General features: G+C 38.6%; 1 protein-coding gene across 2 annotated transcripts in view; it reads right to left on the bottom strand.

The window, feature by feature from the left end:
- Positions 1 to 18,352, bottom strand: part of LAMA4 (laminin subunit alpha 4) — a 134,501-nt gene that overhangs the window by 1,643 nt on the left and 114,506 nt on the right. For both annotated transcript variants that reach the window (XM_053664903.1, XM_053664904.1), the window contains 10 exons: positions 16,601 to 16,734; positions 15,515 to 15,679; positions 14,566 to 14,719; positions 10,043 to 10,230; positions 8,673 to 8,862; positions 7,735 to 7,890; positions 6,383 to 6,542; positions 4,569 to 4,699; positions 3,210 to 3,303; positions 2,591 to 2,710 (listed from right to left, as the gene is read on the bottom strand). In XM_053664903.1, coding sequence (XP_053520878.1) covers positions 2,591 to 2,710; positions 3,210 to 3,303; positions 4,569 to 4,699; positions 6,383 to 6,542; positions 7,735 to 7,890; positions 8,673 to 8,862; positions 10,043 to 10,230; positions 14,566 to 14,719; positions 15,515 to 15,679; positions 16,601 to 16,734 — 1,492 coding nt within the window. The remainder of the gene's footprint in view (positions 1 to 2,590; positions 2,711 to 3,209; positions 3,304 to 4,568; positions 4,700 to 6,382; positions 6,543 to 7,734; positions 7,891 to 8,672; positions 8,863 to 10,042; positions 10,231 to 14,565; positions 14,720 to 15,514; positions 15,680 to 16,600; positions 16,735 to 18,352) is intronic.

The following is an 18,352-nucleotide window of genomic DNA, read 5'->3' as shown; positions in this document are numbered from 1 at the left end:
CCAAATTTACACCTTTTAGTTCACGGGGACCTCATTTAGAGGAAATAATTCATACAGAAATTTTGGTGTGCATATTTCATCACACAATTTATTGTTGGTAAAGACAATAAAGTGCTCCAGAAGCCTAATGTAAATGATTAATAAAATCAATACATGATTTTAAGTGGGAACATTCCTTAGATTGAAAGCTTGGGCGTATACAGAGAAAGGCAGGGTTTTCAGCGGAGGAATGAATGGTCAGAACTCTTTCTCTCTCTCTCTGTTGACAATATTAACTTAAATTTGTTTTACTTTTAATTTTGATTTTTAAATTATCATTCAAAAAAGTGGACTCATTTTGGTATATATCATTGAATTTTAATACAGTAACTTTATTAATAGAAATAATATCACCAAGATTCCATGTAATAAAAGAGAAATGGTTGGGATTCCAGGAGAATTCAGTTGATGTAGGGATTTTATTTATGCCTAATTTCCTTTAGTTATGGTGTTTCATGCCCCAGTTTCTGATGTAATTTTGGTGGAATTAATCTTAAAAAGCTTAAAATGATGCAATTAATGACATTCAGCTTAAATTAAAATTGCTTTTGTTCTAAGTTTGCTGGCATGATTCCTGGAAAGAAATAAAAGCTGTGGGCTGGTGGTTAGGCCCCCCTGGCCTGCTAGTTCCTAGTGCTGGCTCATTAGCTAACATTTGCTATTCATTATGTGTCTCAGGCAGGCTGAATTTGGCTTCAGGTGCATCTTTGCCTACCCAGTTTGTGGAGCTTAGCCAGTGTTGTAGTGAGCAATGATGGCAGTATGTAATGCTGGGATCAGACTTTAAAAACTAACACAAATCAGACAAATATTTGTTTGCAATGATATAGTGCAAAGTAAAGAACAAATATTATAACTTCCATGAAGAAATGCTATGCTTGTTTTGTCCATCTTCTGGAACCTAGCACAGTGCTTAGTAGACCGTTGTTGTGTGTTGAATGATGTCAGTTCCCTGGCAGCAAGGGGCATACTATTTATTTAGTTTCAACAACATTGTGTTATAAATGCTGCAACAGTGGTATGCATAGCACATTCTAGGGAGAGAAAGGGCACATGTGTGCAAGCAGAAGTCTGAGCTGAGTCCTAAAGGTCAACATGGAATTGTGTTGGGGGAGGAGTGGGAGAACTTGTTTTTTGAAGGGCACTAGAGGAGGAAAAACAGAAGAACATTTTCTAGAAACTGAGGCCCTGTGCACTTGTGCAAAGACCTGGAGCAGAGGGCATCATTGAACACTCAGGGGCAAGTCCCGGAAGGTGTGGGAAGACCCAAAGGCAGGGCAAGGAGGGGTCAGATGATTAAGGACCTTGCATACTGTGCTCAACTAGATCCTGCAGGCCCTTAGGAAATTTGAACTATACTGTGAGTTCTAGAATGAAAGAAATGTGAGGCAATGTAAGAAATGATATGACACATTTTCTACATGGTACCCATGTGAATGCAGTGGTGGCCTTGGCCAAGATTCCCCTTCAGAATGGAAACCAGAAGCAGGTGGAGAGGGTCCAGGAATGGAGATGGGAAGGGAATGTGAAAATAAAGGGTGTCCCAAATATTTCATCAGTGAGTTACTATCATTGTCAATACTGGTGTTTGAAAAATTTACATTTTGCAAAGCAGAAGAAAATTTAGTTATGACTATATTGGGAATACCCAAAGTCAGATGTATAATTTTATGTGTGGTTTCTCGTTCTCCTACTTAAAGCCTAATTTGCCTTTACATGGGTTAGTCTAAAGTAACCCAGTTAGAGGAGGCAAGGAAAATCATGTTTTTCCTTAAGCTCCACACCAAATTCCAGATGTAAAAGCTTGATTATCTTCTTATTTCTTTCTCTTCAGCTATATATAGCATTCGGTTTTTCCAAATTAGTGAAATGTGTGAAAACAGACACATTCAGTAAAAGGCCGTGGTCCTTGCATCTAAAGTTTAAAACAATTGTGGGGTGTCCGTAAGTGTCTTCCTCTCACCATCCTGGACTATATATACATCTTGGCAGATGACAGCAGCGATGGTGCTAATGATGATTCCAGAACTGCAGCTGGGAACCTCTCTTAGGAGATGTTGCTACCTGGGAACAACTGTTTGTGAAATTCGGCCTAATCTGGACAGGGAGAGCTGTGTATTCTCCTCTTTCTTACTAAGCAAGGGGAGCAATCATTGGCAAACTTTTAGTCCTCCAAGATTCTCAGACTCAAGAGCAGTGTTAGAAGAGGAGTGTTCTTTGTGTTAGAGATAAAATAGTGTGTGTTTCACTGTATGTATTTGAGTTGGGCTATGTAAAGGGGAAAGAAAAAAATAGGCAAGACTGGCAGAGGGAGAGTAATATCTGCTGATCAGAATGCTGGGGTCTAGTTCATAGGCGTTATTTTGTTGGGAGGAGTCACAGTTGCCAGTGTGCTTTTTCCCATGAAAGGGAAAATTTTATTGCATATAAAATCCTTAGAGTTGTCAGGTAAACTATGATAACACATAGCTCAGTTCTTAATATTGTAACAACGATGATGAGAAGTTATTGTTTTTGGATCTGGAACTTGTCCTTATTAAACAGCTCTTACCTGGAACACCTCCGACGAACACAGGCTCCCTGTGATCGACTGGTTTTGGATTCAGGGGCCCAACGACATGGTTCACTTCGGAGTCCACATCCAGCTGAACCACATTGGAGTCTCGAATAACTAGAACGCAGGGCAGAGACTGGTCACAGGTGGCGCTGCAGGGATCCATTTTCACGTGAAAGGGACTGATTTATCACAGCAATAGCTTTTATTCAGAATAAATCCCCATTTTCTTCTATATCGTTGAAAACATCAACGTCTAAGCAAGCGATCTCTGTGACATTTTCCTTTGAAAGGGAGGCTATATAAGATACTCTTTTCATATAAATATTTAGGAATATTTAAAACACTGCCATGTTTTTGTCCCATAAGTTATGTATTATTTAAATAACTCCCCAAGACTATTTTGGCAGCATTCATATTTTTTCAAATACATGTGGATTCAATATACACATTTTAGTACAGTAACATTTGGTTCTCTTCTTGGCTGACTCTAGACTCTCATTTATCATCTGTTCCATCATGTAAGTTATAGTCTTACTCTCGCCAAACACCATTCCACAGGTGGGTGAGTAGACTCACGTTACAAAGAAAACCCAGGACCTGCAGCTCTTCTCACCTGTAATGCGGTGCCACCTGCCGTCACAGAGACTCTGCTTGGGCGTTACCGAGGTGGAAAAGTCTCGAATGCCATTGTTGACTTTCACTGTGACCTGCGACAGACAGGGTGCATTGTTCATCTTAATTTCATTTCTCTTCATCAGGATAAAACTACATTTCTTAAACAATTCACAGGGAAGCAATACTTGAACAAACAGCCTCACACACTAAGCAATTTGAACACAAGGGGTCACTCTGCAGTAGGCTGTAGCAATAGTTTAAACTGAACGCTCCGAAGAGAGAACAAAATGATGATAGGAGAGAAGGGGAAGAGATATAATAAGATAACAAAATCAATTCCTTTAACTTTTAAAGACGTTACACAAAGCAGTTATGGTCATGGTGCAGGGCATGAACTTTGGAGCCAGACTGGCTGCATCGTGTCCCTGCTCTGCCACTTTGTGCCAGTTTTCCCATTTGTAAAACAAGGATGACGGTGATGACATCTGCCTCACAGAGCCATTGGGGGGATTAAGTGAATTGCTGCATATGGAGCATTTAGAATAGCACCTCATACACAGTAAGCACCATGTAAGGATTCATATTATTATTATATAGTTTAAAAGGATGGATCAGAACTCAAATAAAAATCAGTTACATGTATCAAGTTAAGGACACCAATAAAATATAATACGTTGCTTTTTTTTATATTTGAATAATCTCATGAATGCTCTTTGGTAATGTTTTAGAATGAAAATGGTGTTTAATTATAACAATTTTTGTTTCTAGCTTTAAAGATAATATACAGCCCTGGCTGGTGTAGCTCAGTGGATTGAGCACCGGCTGTGAACCAAAGGGTTGCCAGTTCGATTCCCAGTTGGGGCACATGCCTGTGTTGCAGGCCAGTTCCCAGCAGGGGATGCATGAGAGGCAACCATACATTGATATTTCTCTCCCTCTCTCCTTCCCTTCCCCTCTTAAGATAAATAAATAAAATCTTAAAAAAAAGATAATATACTTATTACCTGGTGCATATAATAGATACGTGTTGTGGTGTTTGTTGGTTTTGATGGTTGGGGATGTTTGCTGTTTCCATTTGTTTTAAAAAGGTCTAACTTTTGTTAAAACCCTTTAATTATATGGTTATTGTTCTTCATCTTTTAAAAAAAAATCTGTGCTACATTTTCATGGCTCTTTGTTCTAAACAAATCAATTTCCAATGCATACATTTGATTGAATTTCATGCTATAGCTTCCCTGTGTTTTTTTTCTTCCAGTTAGGAAAAATTAATGAAATCATTCTGTAAAATAAATCTGCTTTCGCTCTAGAATCCAAGGCCATAGGAGACGGACTGTGAAAACGACTGCTAACACACTACCTGCCCGTTTTTCATGTGAACATTTAGGTACTCCCCATTGACACTGTGACCGTGGACAAGGGTTCCAGAACTGCTTCTGGGACGGACTTCAAACGAAATCTCAAACTTCAATCCGATGTTGAAAGACTCGTCTGTGGAAAGAAATAGCAGTAGGTCTCAAGAACAGCAACCTAATGTTTGTAACTATGGTGTGATTTTGTAATAATATGTTTTTGAATCTGTTTTGAAAGTTTGATGCGTTTTTCAGTAGATAAGTAGGAAGTGGCAGTTTCCATGTTGAACACACTGTGGAAAGCTCTGTGGAGGACTGAGATACTAGCACATCACTCCTGTGGGGTGTAGGGTGGGGGCAGCACGCTGAAGATATGCTGTGGCTGTGGGAGCTCTGGGGCAGAGGAATTGGTTCCAACTAGCAGGACCATTGAATGCTTCCAAAGTGAGAAAGTGGGCACAGAGGCTGGAATGTTTGGAGGGCACTGTGGGGGCCAGTGTGGCTGGACTGTTCGCTGTAAGGGGAAGAGGTAGCAAGGTGGAGGGGCTCTGTGTGTAAGCGTGGAAGTTAGATTTTATTTGGAATTCATTAAACAACAAAGCCGACTTGATCAGATCTGTATTATAAAGCCATTGTTAAACAAATAAAAGATAACTGATTCAGGGCTACAGAGCATCTTATAAGAATGCGTGATCAGCAAAGGCAGTCAGGAACATCTATTGCAATGATGTAAGGAAATGAATTCTGAAGAATAGCTGTTTCCTCCAAGAGACTCATTGCAAACTGGACATCTTAATAATGTCCACTTGATGTGTCTTCTTATAAATAACTTTCTAATTTTTCCTGCTATTAATAGTTAATGTTTACGGAGAACATAAATTGTGCAGGTTGCTATCAATTTAAGGTATCCATATCTCCATGTCTTCTCACTGAAATTTAATGAAGGACAGAGGAATGCGAGTGTGGTGTTTTAGTAGGGAAAAGGAAAGGGAAGTTAAATCATGAGCTGGATGAGAGTGAAAACATTTCCTCTGGTTACTCTCTTGAGCATGGCAGTGGTTTAAGAAGGTTCACTTGGCTGCACTGGAATGTCTTTCTTCAAGGGGATGCACAAAGTGTCTAGGTGGCTTGAGAGCAGGGAACCTGTGGAACATTTTATACCTATCTCCTATCCTCTTTCCCAACACCTACCCTGATGCTCACACCTAATGGTTGCGCTAAAGAATGTTGCAATGTATTGGATGGTGATGGTGAGTAGTCCGTTAAGATTTTATTTATTTTTTGGAACTACTATGTTCCATCACCTGGCAGAGGGACTGTCATACTGAAAGCACACAATAAAAACTGTTGAATGAATGAGAGTAATAGTCAGGGAGAATAAAAATTCAAAAATAAAATTTGTGTAGGTTAGTGCCATCTTCTGGCGTTGCAGGGCAAGGGAGGAGGTGGAACTTCCTTTAGTAGGGACAATGGGTCATGCACGCCCTGCGGGAACAGAGAAGACCTGGAGAACAGGGTGTCGGGAGCTGATATGAAGCAGACCACAAAGCAGCACAGCAAATTCTAAAGGAGCCCAAATGGTCTACATCCAGAGGTTTGGCAGCTGTGGAGATGCTCTGGTGGGAAAAGCAAAGAGGCATGGGCATGGGTATCTCGTTTGGAGAGGCAGGAAGGGAGAGATTGGTCCTTGGGGAAAGAGGCTGTTCGCTAGAGCTGAGAGAGTTTGGCATTCTGATGTTTTAACTCGGCCCCAATTCCCTGTAAGCCACTTCTGGGAAAGAAGTGGTTCATGATTCATGTTTTCAACATAAGTCATTGTTACCTAGAACTGCGTATCCTCCTTCTGTTGAAAAGTATGTTCCTGTTTCCATTGGACCCTCGAAACAAGGAGTCACGCTGAATGTCTGAGAAGCTGAGGTGATGGAGGCCCCATTGAGCTGCAGGTTGCTGAGACAGCCACTGAAGCTGTAGACTGAGTTTATCTGAGAGAAGAAGACATTCCTTACAATCTATTTTCTCAATACAGACACACCAAAGGGAATAAAAAAGAAGGGATTCGAATCTTGGAAGAAACCAAGCAATTCCTTATTTATTTCAGCTATCTGAATGATCGATAGTTTTCTAGGTAGTTGCTTTTTAACTAATTCTTTGAAACTGGAATTTCGTTTTTGATTAATGTCAGCCTGAAGTAGTTAAGCTACAAAAATTTTTACATATGCCATGACCAAATAAATTGCAGCTGTGTTTTCAAACTGAATATTAGAAGTATCCTAGTTCATTTTCCTTCAAGAACAATAGCTATACCCAAGATCACCTAACACTGATGAGGGGTAGTGAACTTCTTAACTGTTAAGTCAATACTACAGTTAGATAAACAGAAAGATTGCATTTCTGGTTTCATAGCTGTTTGTGTGCTTGAACATTTATAACACAGGACATGAAACTGGGCCCATTTGGATAACTGAGTTCACACTGCTTTTGAAATCTTTGAAAGTGGTTGTCATAAAATTAGGACTACTCACCTAAAATCTAATTAAACATAAATCCCACCGCCCCTTTTTTGCTTTATCTGCATATATTAACGAGTCTTAGAAATGTATTAACTCTGTGTTAAAGCTATATTTACATAAGAAAAATGTAGTCTTTTATGCATTCCCCTTAATACTAGTTAAAATTATATTTTAAACTTTTAAGTTATAAAAATAACATGTTTCTTACTATACCCTCACTTCTGCCCAGCAGTAACCATATTTCCTTGCACATTTACAAACTGTGTGTGTAAGAAACAAAAATGAGATCATAGTTTACATAATTGCCTGAAAGATTTTTTTCACTCAATGATGTATAATGAAATGACTTCCTTTTTTTGTTTTTTACTCTAAAGTATGGGTACTAGCTGAATTAATAAGCATCTTCTTGAGACATACATTTTCATGAAATTTATACCTCTGAAACTTTTTCCATTTCACCTTTACCCTAGAATTGAAAGCTCACTCCTAACTTTGCGATGTCACAGAGTGGACAGACATCCCATAGAACAACACTCACTTGGACACCCATCTCCAGCTGAACTACAGTTTCATTCTGGCCGGGTTCCTAATCACACAACGAGGGCCGGATTAAGTGATCTTCCAGCTTTAAAGGCAAACTCCACCGAGTCACAGCCTGGCTCACCTGGACGTTTTTCAGAGCTCTTCCAGGAGCCACACCTCCCAAATAAATGGGTCCTTTGATTCTCCAGGAAGCTCTAGTAGGAGGAAGACTTTCTTCTAGAACTCGAAGGCCATCAATTACCAATCGGCCACTGCTCCTTTCTCGAATAAATATCACCTAGATGGAGAGAAGGAAAATAGCACATCTCAAGTACATTCCAGGATTAGGGGGAAGGCCATGCTGCCTTTGCTCCCAACTTTACACATTGCAATACAGTGGAAAATCTGTAGCAGTGCTTTAGAAAAAGTAGTCCTTCTCTGAAGGTCAGAGTTTGTCTCTTCCTTTAAAGCTTGACTGAAAGTTACAGGCTTAATTTCTGAATTCAGCTTATATTTAACAGAGCTCTTTCCAGTTGGCCAGCCCACATGCTATCTCCTAAATTTATTGCAATTTATTTTAAGTCAGCTTATCTTATTTAGTTTTTCCAATCTGTACACACTGATTTGCTTCAATACTTAGGCAGTTCCCCCTGTTATATCCTGTTTTCTTAACAGATATACTTCTCACTTTGTATCTTCCAAAGCTTAGTCCATAAAAGACTTTCACCAATTGTTGTTGAATATTTAGAACATTATAGGCAGTAGGAAAAAATCAAGGGAAAAAATTCTTGGAAACCAAACTTCAGTTTGTGTTGGCCATTGCTTCTTTGGTCAAAATAATTGCATTAAAATAAAAAAGTTGATTGGTCAGAAAATTATATTCAATCTGTATTTCTTTTAAATAGTGTGCTTCAGGGTTTTTATAAGAAATTAATAAAAGTTTTAAAAACTGAATTATGTGCATGTAGAAACAACTTTTAAATAGCTGTTTCTAGAGAAATCCACAGGAGGACATTAGCGTCAGTTCATTTGCCAGTGGTGGGTATTTGCAGGTACTACTAGTCTCTGCCTTCCACTTACATCATGCCACAATCCATCATTATATTTCTCCTGGCTTCTAATCTTCAGTTTCTTGTGGCCAACATTAAACATGAAAACCAGGCGGCCATGGGCTAAGAATAGCGTCATGAAGTCATTTTCCTCTTGATCGGAGACATAGAAAATCATCCCATGGGAGGAACGTGTTTTCAGACGAATGGAGAACTGAGACCTGGTAAATGAAAAGAAAAGGGTTACCACTTGTAAACCGAGACTGAGGGTGAGCTTTGACTGCCCAGAGCAGTAAGTAGCCATGTTATTCACTCTCAAGCAGCATTTCTTCTAATGGTCCCTTAGCATTATTGATGACTATTGGGTAAGCACGGCTGTTCAAAAAGGTAAATCCTTCTCCTTTTCCTTATACAACAGAGATACAGTCCACGTTTAAGGAAGTGTTTCAGTTAGGGATCATATTGTGTCTTGCTTTAAAAATGTGGTTGCAATTAGTTTAGCAAAAACCTGTATGTTAAGGAAGCTTATTCATGTGGACAAAATACTAGTGAGTAATTAATGTGTATATAGAAATTTGCCTAGAAACAACATGACTTGTGTCCTATCTAAAATACAGTTCATTTTTCCCCAGTAAAAACTAACTGATGGGTATCACATGTTAAACACAGCCACCGAAGTGTGTAGAAATGAAAACTTTCCAGGCCATAGATAAGATACATTTATTAGGTTAACTTCTAAATTCTCCTTGAAGAATACAAAATACTGATTTTTGCCTGTAGGTAAATAGCAAATTAGAAGGCATTAGGTAGGAGTTTTTTATTGAATGCACTGCCTGCATAAGTATTTGAAAGAGCTATAGAAGACCTATATAAGAATATTTGGGTGCTAATGCTTTAAAAGAAATTTCAATAATACTAAATAACCTAGAGATTTGTGAAATACCAGGAAGGGACGAGAGGCTTCAGAGACAGCCTGAGGGCCAACAGAGATGGAAGCATATTTGTATTTTCAGAGTCTTTCCTTATTAACCTTCCAGCAGTTCAGAAGCATTCCTGTTTATAACCTGAAAGCAGTTTATATGGGGGACAGCAGGTAATGTCAGGGTTAGATGAGGCCTTGAAATTTGCCCTTTCTTCCTTTCTTTGATTGTCTTTTCTTCTTGGTAAGACACAAGAAAACTAGGAGAAATGCTGCTTTATATACCTTTTGGGAGGAAAGTCACAGAGAATATAATTTATCAGAAAGCATAAATTGTGTACTATTTATTATTTATTTTGATGGTAAAAGAATATGATTAAGGTGGCCCAGAGAGGAAATATAGGAAAAAGATGATACATGGCAAGTTAAGATGAAGCCCAGTCGTGGTATTAAGTTTCTGGGAAAATAGAGTGATACTTTACTTTTCACCAAAATCTCCTCTTAAGTGTTCAAACTCTTGGCGGCTGTTGGCTGTTCCTCCGTACTGATAGGCGTGCTCTATCGCTCTAGGGCTGTTGGAAAGGTGGCAATGGGAGTCTCTGGGAGCAGCCCTCTCCAGGAATTTCAGGCCAACAGGATCCCATGAAGGTGCATCTTTATTTTTCTCTCCCTACAAGAATAGGAAACAAATAATATTAAGGGATGAAAGTGACATACTAGTAGCAAAAATTCATTTGTTATTTCCTTAACAACAACAACAACAATAAAACAATGAACACAGGTACTATTTGTGCATTTCCCATGAATGAAGTGGTATTTATGCTCATCACCATAAGCAGATGATAGCAGTGGCTGCAGCAATAACAGCAACCAGCAGCGACATAATTTGTTAACAAACCCAAAGTTCTAGTCTGTGATAGTAAAGCAGAGTTAAACTGAAGCTGCAGGGATAATGCTCTATCATTTAAATTAAATGCACATCTTAACCAATGGTGAGGAACAACAAAGTTGGCAATAAAACAACTCTAAAGCATCAATCAATAAAATCCACATATTATAGGCAACAAGATTACTTTAACACACACATTATTATTTATACGTGCTGTGTAAAAAGTTAAAATACTTAGGAATGTCTTTAAATATTTAAGAATATTTTTGGTGATAAGATGTGTAGCATACTTTTATGTGAAGGATATAGAACAACTTTAAAAAGGTATCTTGTGCTCTTAAAATTGCACTGTTGGTTTTAAAATATAAAGTTGTGAAACTATAGGCTACTATCTAATGATTATTTAGTCTTACTTTCTGAAGCAAGGGTAAATGCAAAGAAATCTGGTCATTCAGGCAGTTTTCATTTATTCAAGCAAATGTTTATTGATTGATTACCTATTAGGTAGAAGTGAAGGAGAAAGAAACCAATGTTTCTGTAAGCTTCTTGGGCAGTGTGTGTAGGGAACAGAAAAGTGAGAAATTGTTCTTATATTTTAAGAAACTGAACATCTATTTTAAAGGATAGGCGTATAGGTAATAAATTGGAAGACAAGTTGGTGCTTAGATTGCTTGCTAGATGATGGGGTTTTGTTTTTTAAGTGATGGGGAGTCACAAAGGTTTTAAAAGCAGAGAGTTGCCAGATTTGATCCATTTAAGAAGGAAGCTTGTAACACAGGAAATGGCAGATAGGAGAGAAAACGTTTGGTAGTAGGGAGAACCAGAGAACTCAGCAAGAGCCAGGATGAGTAAGATATAGGATTAGATGGGGAAAAAAAATCCAGGTTCCAGATTATTGAATGAACATACACCTTTAGTTTCCACCCCTCCTTAATCCCTATTGAAATGTCACAAGAACTATTCACATAAAAATAAATCCATCCTAGTTCTAGACATCTAGGAGGCTTTGTACTAGAAGCACAAAGCATTATAAAAATTTCCAGAAGACATAAGACCTTTTGCAACAGACTGACAATAAAATTCTTACTTTTATATGGGCAAAAGACAGGACCTCACCCCAAAATCAGGGTTTCAGGCAAAAGCCAGAATCACTGTCAAAATCCAAGTGTGGTGGGCAGAGGGCAGACCAGCTGTGCCAGTGCTCTGCTCCAGCAAGAGTTCTGAGTCTGGTTCCAGCAGGGGAGACCCTCACGGTGGTGGTTAGGTTAGAGAAAGCGAGGTGGCGGCTCAGAGACCCATCCTAAGAAAAAGCCCACCCAGTTCCACCATTGCCTCTTCCCTTCCTTATATAGCAGTCAGGATTCGGAACCTGTTCCTGCTGCAGAATGAGGTTTCTCTCTTGGATGGAGGAAATACACAGAGTTGCACATGTTTTCTGGCCGAGGCCTTCACCTATGAACAATGGCCTTAGCTTCAAGCCATGAGTGGGCACAAGAGGATGGAGTGGGGCCTTAGGGAGACTTTTCCTCTAACATAACTTGGGAAATTTCCCCAAACTCCATGCTCCATGTATTCCAATCTTAGAGAAGCAACATGCCTTAGAATGGGAGATATGATCATCTTTGTCTCATTGAAGGGCACAGGAAATGCTTTGCATGGGGCCCGGCAGGTGGGGGTGAAAGGGTGGTGGGGGATGAGGGCTTTCGCCAATTCTGGCTATCCCTCATTCTCTCCATTCCGACGGAGAGGATCTCACTCTTCCTCAGTCAGTGCATCCACTTAACTACGGAAAGAGAGCAACAGTGGATTTAGACTATAGGGTCTCGGCAAAGCCCACGGTTATTGGGCCATGACAGTCTGTTTATCTGCCCTGCCTTTCTGTGCTTCGATGTGGGAATACGTGGACTAAGTTCTTTCTCTTGTCTTCTACAAAAATTAATAAACACCGATATCTTTATATATGGCAACCAAATACCACAAATCCTCTGGATATATGCCCTGAATATTAATGTTAAAAAAGAGAGGTTATAATTTAATCACTTCACTACCATATAGTACAGAGACAGTTTATTATCCTAAAATGTCTGTGTATGTGTAGGGGATTCTCACTGAACCCCATTAGACTCCGACCTTCCCCATGTAACTTATTTCTCTGAGGGTCTATTAGTTACAGTCCAACTAGCGGTACTAATTTCAATTTAGCAAGATGACTTTGTTTAGGGTAACAGCAAAACAATTTCAGTTACCTAAGAAAAAGGGCAGCATGTTATAAGGATGTAGGAGTATATGAGAACACAACCTAAGAGAAGGTTAGGGTCCTCCCAGGGGCAAGAATCAGGGACTGGAAAGCTAGGAAGACACAAGGCATTGCTTTTCTGGGTGTTCTGGTATCTGGGCTTTGTTTTTCTCAGAATGTCTGTTATTCTTTATCTGAGAGACAGCTTTCTGCCTTTTTCTCTTTCTCTGTAAAGCAATTTTCTTTTTCTGTAGACTTCAGGGGTGTTCAACCTTTTGGTGTCTCTGGGTCACGCTAGAAGAAGAAGAGTTGTCTTGGGTGACACATTAAATATACAAACACTAACAAAAACAAAAAATCTCATAATGTTTTAAGTAAATTTACAATTTTGTGTTGGGCCACATTCATAGCCATCCTGGGCTGCTTGCAGCCCGTGGGCCACAGGTTGGACACCCCTGCTAAGTGAAAGATGGACACAAAGAGGACCACACCAAGACACATCATAATTAAAATGTCAAAGGTTAAAGATAAAGAGAGAATCATAAAAGCAGCAAGAGAAAAGAAAGTTACCTACAAAGGAGCTCCCATAAGGCCTGAAGCTGAATTCTCAAAGGAAACTTTGCAGGCAAGAAGGGACTGAAAAGAAGTATTCAAAGTGATGAAAAGCAAGAACCTACAACCCATATGACTCTATCCAGCAAAGCTATCATGGAAAGGCAGATAAAGCACTTCCCAGACAAGGTAAAGCTAAAGGAGTTCATTATCACCAAGCCATTATTATACAAAATGTTAAAGGAACTTATTTAAGAAAAGGAAAAAAATCAAAACTATGAACATTAAAATAGCAATAAATTCACAACAATTAACAATGGAATCTAAAAACAAAGTCGGCAAACAAGCAGAAAAGAAACAGAATAATAGATATAGAGGTCATTTGGAGCATTATCAGTAAACAGAGGGAAGGCAGAGAATAGGGGAAGAGGTGCAGGGATTAAGAAGTACAAACTGGTAGGTACAGAACAGGCAGAGGGATGTTAAGAACAGCATAGGAAATGGAGTAGCCAAAGAACTTATACTGATGACCCACTGACATGAATAAGGGGAAGGACTGCTGAAGGGAATGGTGAGTTCTGGGTGGAGGAGGGCAAAGGGTGAAAAATTGGGACAACTGCAATGACATAATCAATAAAATATATTTTAAAAACTCAACGTTTTGATAATGGAAGCGAAGATTTTGGCTTTAGTTGATGACGCAGATCAGCTGTACATGTGAGTGGTTGAAGTGGAGGGGAAAGAGGGGGAAACAAGGGTAAGATCAGAAACTTTAATAATTTCCATGATTATGACAAAAGTCTGAGACTGTTGCCCAAAAGCAAATGATACTAGAGAATAATGGTACTAATAACATGATATATAAAAATCGTTAAGTATGGAACAATTTACCATGCCATCAAAAAGTAGCTGGAAGCATGGGTAAAAGCTGATTCAAACATTTTTTAAAAATATTTTATTTATTTATTTATAGAGAGGGGAAGGGTAGGAGAAAGAGTGGGAGAGAAACATCAGTGTGTGGTTGCCTCTCATGCGTCCCCTACTGAGGACCTGGCCTGCAACCCAGGCATGTGCCCTGACTGGGAATGGAACCAGTGACACTTTGCTTCACAGGCCCGTGGTCAATCCACTGAGCTATACCAGCCAGGGCTCAAAAGGTTTTTTAATGAACAAGAATAGATGCAACAAAGCTGGGAACTGGAATATCTGCTACTACAAGAATCTTATCTTTGCGAACTAGGGTAAATCCTACAAAGCATCAGCATGTAAAGTTGTATGCATGGAATATATAAGGACAATTGGGAACTTGGCACAGCATTATCTTTTACCTTTTTATTCTGACTTGTTTTAGATTTTGAGGAATTTTTTCCTTTTTTGTGAAGGAGCAACAACGGTGAAGATTCGATGGGACACTCGTAAAGAGAAGTGTGGATCTTTTCAGGATACCGCTGGAAGTCTTCTACCTCCACATCTCTGTCCAACCTATGTTTGTAAGAATGGGGTAAAAAAGCCCTGAAAATACTGTTCAGAATTACAAGATAAAAACTAGGGAAGTCAGAAAACTTTGGCAATTAAATTATGTGTGTGTGGGCGTGTGATGGGTCTGTATCCATCAACCACTATCTTAATCAGAATCCTCGATATGATCATTTAACCAATTTTCTAATAACTTTGTGCCTGGTACCAGCACACCCTGACAGATGAACATGATTTTCCTCGCCACACTCTGGATGATTGGGGCCACCTCTGTATTACTTAATCTGGGTGAAATTCCTCCCTTGCTTTTTCTTGTGCTCAGGGAGTCCTCGTTGTCTTTGCTAATGACCTGGATTAATGCCTTTGTTTAAAGCCGTGCATTAAAATAAGAACACTTTCTTAAACCTCTAACAAGGGTTTGAGAATGTTGCTCTGTTCTGTATTGTTAATAAGAAGCACAGAAACAATCACATCTAATGTTTATAGCTTGCTGTATGCTTGGTGCTTTATGTGCATTATCTCATTTAAACCTTGTAACAAGTGTACCAGGCAGGTACTACTATTATCTGCATTTTGCAGGTGAAGTAACAAAAGTTTACTCCACCAAGTTATACAGAAATTAAAGGGCAAGCAAATCTAATTACAAACCCAAGAATGTCAGCTGCTCAAGCACATGCAAGCTTCTAACACTACCCTAACACCTCCGACACATTCTAGTTCTGTTTCAATGATGTAAATACTTTCATTACTGACTTGATGTTCTTTATCGATCATGCAGATTTATAAAAAATAAAAATATACCTGGTAAAGTAGGCATTACTTATGCAGCCGGTGAAGTTAGCATACTGGGGACTGATGGGTGAGCCACCGAAGTAAAACTTCTTTTCACCTGCTTGCGTGTGCTCCGCTTTCCCCTTGGTGGGGCTCTTACTCCCAAGTCTGCTTTGATCTACTATCAGTTCGTATCTGCAAAGGACAAGGCTCGTTTACGCCCCACACAGCTAACATTCTACCTCGAGTTCAAGGTTGTAGGTTTTCTCATGGAATTGAAATGGGACATCTGGTTAATAAAGAAACAGTAGTTTTCTAGACTCTTTATGAAGCCTAGGATAAAACGATGAATATTTCCACAGACAGTAAAGAACTTCCAAACCATGATTGGAATTTAAACCCATAAAAGCAAGAAGTTAAGATGACTAGTCATCAGCATTGTTTTTTTCTTTCTTTTTGATGGAAAAAACCCCAGAACATACTTCACGGTGATCATTGAAACACATTTGTGGGACAGCATTTTCACTGTAAAGCACATGAAATGGTTTTAATTCTGATTGGAAATGGAGTCCAGAAAAGGCCTATTAATGTTTTCCTTTATTGAGAGGGGTTCATGGAATTGAACTTGCAGGAACAGTCTGCAACAGAGGTTCATGTCTTATCCCAGGAAGTTTTCTTATTATGGAAATGAAATCCAGCATATACTTTAATGATACAATTAGTGATTCTAAAATGCGGCCATAAATGTAGCATTCTCAGTTGCCGAATTTAAAACTAAATGGAACCAGTTGTTGCTGAGCCCCTCTATGTGCCAACCACTGCCCTCCACTGAGTAAGTACTACATCCAGCACTTCTCTCAAGGAGATTATAGCCTGTAGTTCTGCTGGGTGGAAAAACCTTTATATTCCTGTTAAGTAATTTTATAGTGACTTATTTTGCATGTCTTGAAAATTAAGAAAAATTTTTTTAAACAGGAGTTAAATAACTCCTTCCAATATATTTTTTAACACTGGAAAAATAGTAGGATAGCCTATTATTCAGAGTGGTCCTTTGACAGAATCCTGCCCTACATATAAAGCCATCTGATGGAAAGGCTACTTGGGGAGGAGTGGTACCTTGTGGGTGAGACAGAGGTAATGATGAAGTGGGGCAGCCCGTCATGGTACTGCTTATCTGTCGACTGCACCTTGGTCCCCTTCACGTTCATGACCACGGTGCCATTATCCAACGAAATGGAGAATACGTCTGACTGAAAGGCAAGCACAGGTTTTCAAGAAGGGATTCATGTATCCAAAAGGTAAATGTGTTTTCAACATTTACTTAATGCTATTGCCTAAAGGAATACCCAGTGTGAAGGAAGTTTGCTTGTAAAATACTTTCTATGAATAGTGATGAAAACAAAATACTTAATTGCTTGTTGATGTTACCTATACAATTAGACATGTTTAAATGGGAAAAACCTATATTTAGAACTGAACATTTCTGGTGATTTTGTCACACTGAGAGTTGTCTTAATGTCAGTTACTTTCCTAACGCAGGCATTTCTACTCTACCATGTCTCATTTTTAATCCCTGTTGACAAGGCAATATTTGAATCTCCTTGATGATGTAGCTAGGTGACCAGGCAAAAGTTAATTTGCTAGTTTGGCTTTTAAAATGTTTCCCATTTTTGATATGTAGAGGCAGAAGAGAAATACTTTAAAGAGCAGCTTAACATCTCTTTTTCTGAATTCACTTATCATTTGTCTTCAAATATTGGCAACATGATAATCTTGCTTCTCTTCCCCAATATGGGCACCAAACTCTACAGTTAGCCCAGAATGTAACTACTTTTCTGGGGGGACCAAAAGTGTTATTTAATTAACCACGGTAACCTGAGGCAGGTTAGGTGACAGAGGTCTTAAAAAGTGCTTCGGGTAGATTCTCCTAGATGCTACAGATTTAAATGAAGTTCAATACATATGTGATAGATACAAAATATGACAAGTGAAAGCTGCTGTCATAAATTATGCATATTATGACCTCATCCATCAGTGCATCTATCAGTGATGACCAAGATCACTGAACCTCTACAGATCTCATTTTATTCTTGAAATAATGTATCTTGAAGTTGAGCTCAAGTGTTCAGCAAATGCAAGAAGAGAGAAGTACATTCTTTTTAGTTATGTATAAAGTAAATCACATGTATGTTTGTTCTTAACATAAAGTGGCTCTTAAAATTTGTTCTGCCATGGACTCATCTGGCAGTTTGGTGATACATTTGGACCCTTCATGAAATAATGTTTTCATGTGCATAAAATAAAATGGGTAAGAACTCAAAGGAAACAAATTACATCGAAATACAGTTTCAAGATATCAAAACAATAAATCTGTGATATAGTAATATACGTACTTCTTTATGAAGGCATTAAATAATAAAATCTAGTATCAGATCTAATAACTATTGTAATTTAGAAGTAGCTATGAGCAAAAATAGTATTTTGAGATACCTGTGATAACTTAAACATGAAGTGAAAAGTACTTGTTATTTCTATTAATGAAAAAGTTACAGGTACTGCTGATATTTTTGTGATCTGCTGCCAACATTCACAATTGAATAAAATGCTAAATGTTAGTTAGAACAAATAAAGATGTGATTTTACCCCACCCAAATCGACAGACCTCCTGAATTTTTTCATGATCCCCTGAGGAGTGGGTTAGGGTTTATGAATCCCAGGTTAAGAACCTCTGATGTACAATATATATAATATTTTATAAAGTGTATGTGATGAAGTATTCTGTGTATGTACATGTGAGTCAAAATGAATTTGAATAAAAAAATCACTAAGCACTATTCATGTGCTTAAAAGCATTTTTAATAGACAAAA

This window comes from Artibeus jamaicensis, unplaced genomic scaffold (genome assembly GCF_021234435.1).
Source record: "Artibeus jamaicensis isolate MK-2021 breed Jamaican fruit bat unplaced genomic scaffold, CSHL_Jam_final contig_387, whole genome shotgun sequence".
NCBI classification, from domain to species: domain Eukaryota; kingdom Metazoa; phylum Chordata; class Mammalia; order Chiroptera; family Phyllostomidae; genus Artibeus; species Artibeus jamaicensis.
Note: the sequence above shows the minus strand (reverse complement) of the source record. Positions and strands in the feature narration are given on the sequence as shown.